Source organism: Vicia villosa, linkage group LG7, assembly GCF_029867415.1.
Source record: "Vicia villosa cultivar HV-30 ecotype Madison, WI linkage group LG7, Vvil1.0, whole genome shotgun sequence".
Taxonomy (NCBI): Eukaryota; Viridiplantae; Streptophyta; class Magnoliopsida; order Fabales; family Fabaceae; genus Vicia; species Vicia villosa.
The window spans coordinates 27867907-27872890 of record NC_081186.1 but is presented as its reverse complement, the minus strand read 5'-3'; the positions used below and the strand labels follow the sequence as shown (position 1 = coordinate 27872890).

General features: G+C 29.4%; 1 protein-coding gene across 1 annotated transcript; it reads left to right on the top strand.

Moving 5' to 3' along the window:
• Positions 1–2098: 2098 nt before the first annotated feature.
• LOC131617066 (F-box/LRR-repeat protein At4g14103-like) lies at positions 2099–4464 on the top strand. The gene is made up of 3 exons (XM_058888447.1): positions 2099–3002; positions 3838–3981; positions 4062–4464. The coding sequence occupies exons 1-3, from the start codon at positions 2106–2108 to the stop codon at positions 4347–4349; spliced, it is 1329 nt and encodes a 442-aa protein (XP_058744430.1). The 5' UTR covers positions 2099–2105; the 3' UTR covers positions 4350–4464.
• Positions 4465–4984: the final 520 nt, after the last annotated feature.

The following is a 4984-nucleotide window of genomic DNA, read 5'->3' as shown; positions in this document are numbered from 1 at the left end:
TAAGGACCAACACGGCCCGTGTTACCTAACACGGCCACCCGTGTCAGCAGTGCTGAGTGTGATTTTGAAAAATTAAGTTCAGGAGGCCAACACGGCCACCCGTGTTGCCTGACACGGCCAGTGTTGGCTAAAACGCTGATTTTGCTGATTTTTGTGATTTTTTATTAAGTGTTGACCCAAGGGGCATTTTGGGTACTTCCAACCAACCTAAGTGAGTCTGCACTATTTAGAAGAGTTTTAACGGTGAATAAGGGGACTTTTTGGCCGGGAGAAGAAACACGATTGAAGATTGGAGAAAACAAGGGTTTGGGAGAGAAGAAGATTTTCATGAACGGAAGCGATTGAAGATCAACTATCATCTCAATTCTTGTAATGTCTCTATTTTATATTTTTTTTTCTTTGAACGATATGAGTAACTAATCCCCAATGCTAGGGGTGTCCCTGATTGGATCATGTAATGACTTTGAATTCTTGATTTCCTTAATTGCATGTTTTATTATTCAATTTGATTATACAATGTTTTTATGCTTTCTTTGTCGGACAAACAAGGATTGATTTACGGTTAACGATTTACTGGACCGCGGTTGTTAAGGTTTTTGTACGATTAGACTATAGTAGATATCACCTAGGACTAGGGATACCCTATAGTTACCGGTTAACTCTTGATAACATAAAGGCTTGATTTCATCATATTTCTCTAAGGACTTAGGATTTAGGATGAATGTTCAAAGGTTTTCCCGCTAAGGAATTAGGGGAAAATATCCTAAAGGGCTGGTAATTGAATAGTATGAACTTGTTGAGGAGATCTTAATCCAAGGTTATTACAGGAACAATCACACACTTTACCCTAGCATAATACTCATATTTGTCAAAAAGCCAATTTACTTTTCTGCTTATTTTAATTATTGTTTAGTCACAATTTGCAAACACAACCCCAACATTAGTTTTTGTTTAATTGAACTACAATTTGAACTCGATATTACTACGCAGTCCTTGAGATCGACATTCGGGGAATTTCCCTATTATTACTACAGAGGCAAAATAGTACACTTGCTATTTTACCGATCATAGATCAACTCTCAAACCCTAGCATATCACCAACATCATGTTTAAAATGGTATATTTTATTTTATTTAAATTATAAATGCCTTTGATAACAAATAAGTTACAATAATTTTTAAAGTTTAAATAATTTCTTCGATTTATTGATATGAAAAATATTTATATATTCAGAGTATGACTAAAATAGTTTAAATATGTAATTGATCTCTCAAAATATATCGCCTTTTGCTTTAGGTATATATATTTTTTCATGTTTATTCTTTGTCCTAGCAAATAACTTTGTTTAATGCATAAGTAAATGTATGCTGGTATTTTTTTAAGAAAATAAATCAATTGGATATTTAAAAAATATATTAATTAAAGTATTGCTAATGATTATTTCACAATCATATTTGCGAAAATTTAAACTTAAAATCTTAAGATTATACATAAGCTCTCAAATATTAGTTATCACCAAATGAACTATAAAGTCTCTAAATAACAAAGATATACTCAATTGTCCATCTACAAAATAATTGTGATTAACAACTTAAAAGTTCTTGTACTTAAAATGAAATATTTATTTTATAATTTTATATAATTAAAAATGGGATAAAATTCATGCATACGTGGTGCGCGCGTGTACGGATAAATACAAGTATAACCTAAAAAATAAACAAAGTCAATGTATATCCGATGTATTCACAATTTACAAACTATTGTAACGTTATAAATATTTTGTATAAAATACATATCTTAGTTAATAAAAAAAGATTCTCATTCAAGTATTTTAATAGTAATATTGAATGAAAAAGGATTTTATACAATTATTTATATTTTTGTTTTCTTAAAGTATTATACATTTAATAAAAATATAGAATAAGTTTAATAAAGTATTATACAATGAATAAAATACAAAACTAGTTCATAAAATATTATATAATGAATAAAATTAAGACATAAAGTTATGAGATCCAAGGCTATAAGATTGCTCATAACTAGCCATGGAAATATGAGATTTTCAATTTTCTTCTTTATGTTCATATCCCTAACCTTGTATTCCAATGGCCAAAAGATCCACAAGAAAACGAAGCAAATCTGCCAAGGGAAAAAATACTCTAGATAAAGTTGATAGGTTGAGTGGCTTACCTCATGAGATACTTACTGACATTCTTACATTACTTCCAACCAAGGATGCAATCACAACAAGTGTTTTGTCCTCTAAGTGGATTTCACTGTGGACCTTTGCTAATGTTCTTGATTTCCCAAACAATTCTCCTTCCATCACAAAAAATAATTTTGTTGAAATTTTCAATAGTATTTTAGCTGAAAGGAAATCAAACTGCATTAAAAGACTTTCCCTTTGTTTTGAAGCCTGCTATAATCCAAACCTTGTTGTTGAAGTGATTTCCATGGCTATTAACCAAAAGGTTAAGGAGGTAAACCTTATCTTAAAGCCTTTTAAAGTTAATTTGCCTTCTCACCTTTTCACTTGCAAAACTCTAACTGTGTTGGAGTTGGTTGGGAGTTTTGAGTATCTTCAGATTTCTTATGTTCATCTTCCTTCTTTGAAGATTTTACATATCAATTTGTTGTGTTTTGTTGAAGATGCAACTCTTATGAAGCTTTTCTCTGGTTGTCCTGTTCTAGAAGAACTTATCTATGAGGACGTTATATTTAAACATGCATCTTCATTTGAAATAAGTGTGCCCACATTGAAGAGGCTAACTGTTAGAAATTCTGATAAAACACTTAATATCAACACTCCTCTTCTCCAGTACCTTCTATTAGATCATACTAAGGCTACTGATTATGCAATTAGGAACATGAACAACTTGAAAGAGGCATATACCAACATCTATTTTGAATCTGAAGAGGGAGAAGAACAAGAAAATATACCAAATCTTTTCATCGGGATTCAGAAAACCCAATTTCTTAGCTTTGATGTTATTTCAACGGAGGTACAATTCTTTACTCAAATATTATTTCCTTATCCCATGAATTAGCATACATATATATATATATATATATATATATATATATATATATATATATATATATATATATATATATATATATATATATATATATATATATATATATATATATATATATATATATATCAAGACAGTATTTTAGGGCATGAAAAGTGGTCTTTTGCACAAGGATTGTCATCTGACATAATTAAAATGTTTTTAAAATAGGGCCTCATAAGATATTTTTCATAATTAAACCTTGTTAAAATAGATATCATTTTTTATTTGCTACACTTCAAATATGACTAATCGGCACATGACCCCTGAAAATTTAAATTTTCCACATGTTATCCATGATTTTAAACTGTCGTCGATGTCGCGAATACAGTTACAAGTGTTTTAATGGTCGTCATTAGATTTTATGCAAAGCACATTGCGGTTGTTCAAATGTGTACATTAATTGGATGATACTTAGAATGCACCTATAAGCGGCGATTAAAATTAAGATTTTCATTGCGTTGGACGAAAATTACAATTTTGGGTTTTGAAATTTTAAGTTTTACTAGAAAATTTGACCAAAATGAACAAAACAGATCCATGTTATTTGATACGATTGCATGGGTGATTTTAAATCAAGTCGTAATTATGGCAATATGCAAATGAGAATGCTATAGATGTATTAGCAAAATTGCAGCTACATACCCAAATTTTAAAACACGACTCTATCAATATAATTCATAAACTATTTATGATATGTTTTTAATTTATATGAATTATGTCTTACTTTTAATAGTTGTTGATTATTTTTATCTATTTGCAGGTTCTCATTAATGCTTGTATAGAATTCCCAACATTTCACAATCTGGGACATCTACAATTGTATTTAAACAGCCTTGATTCATATTTTCTAGTTGAACTATTACTAGAAAAATGCCCCAATCTTAAATGTCTTGAGATTATTAAGGTTCGTTGATTCTGGATATTTTAAATTTTTATATTTACTATTTATGTTAAGACACTAATAGTTGTGACCATTCTTAACAGGTTAATGAGTTAACTGATACTGATATTAAATGGACACAACCTAATATTGTAGTCCCTACTTGTCTTTCATCTCACCTTACTACTTTTATATTCAAGGATTATGAAGGAACAACTGATGAGTTTGAACTTATAAGTTACATTCTTGAGAGTGGAAGTGTTCTAAAGAGAACCACTATTTATTTTCAAAGTAGCTGGGATCCAACCATGGCAAGTGATGATGTGTCACGATTATGTTCCTTGCAAAGAGCTTCAATTGAAAACAAGACTAACTATGTGTTTCAAAGTTGATCTTAATGATATTTTGTCCTTCGTTATTTGGCTAACTGTTATTTTGGACTTTTATCAATGCAGGGATTATTTCATAATTGGATTTACTTTTATTTGGATTGTTTGTAATTTTGAATTTTAGGTGTGACTTTTATATTAAAAATTTTTATTGGATCTTATAAGCTTATAATTTTGCATGTCTCTTATAAATCACATCACTCATTCATAGGTGATGTGAGACATTATCACTCTCATGCCATATTAAATCTTGAGTTGGATGTACCTCATCCCAACAAATCGATTTGTAAGGTGAAGATTGTCCTATTAACAAAAGATTGTGTTTGGATGAAGTTTTTTCATGAGGTAATGTAATGTTTTGAGAGAATTTAAAATCATTTGCACAAAATTTATTGTTTGGATACAAAAATGAAAAATTGTTAAAATGATGGAAATTTATGGAGTATTTTATCTAAGTTAAATTTAATCATTTTAAAAAATGACACCAAAAACCAAAGAATTTGAAATTCCTCTCATACTCCATAGAATGTATTTGTAAATAATATTTCTTCAAATCTACAAATTGGCCATCGTATTTTCTAAAATTACAAAATTGGCCTAAAAATTTTCAAAAAATTGTAAATTTGACCTTAATAATT

Bases quoted from the DNA above. Each gene is read 5' to 3' on its own strand.
- LOC131617066 (XM_058888447.1), top strand. From the start codon at position 2,106: ATGGCCAAAAGATCCACAAGAAAACGAAGCAAATCTGCCAAGGGAAAA. The intron at 3,003-3,837 runs GTACAATTCTTT...ATCTATTTGCAG, and splicing joins TTGATGTTATTTCAACGGAG to GTTCTCATTAATGCTTGTAT. The intron at 3,982-4,061 runs GTTCGTTGATTC...CATTCTTAACAG, and splicing joins AATGTCTTGAGATTATTAAG to GTTAATGAGTTAACTGATAC.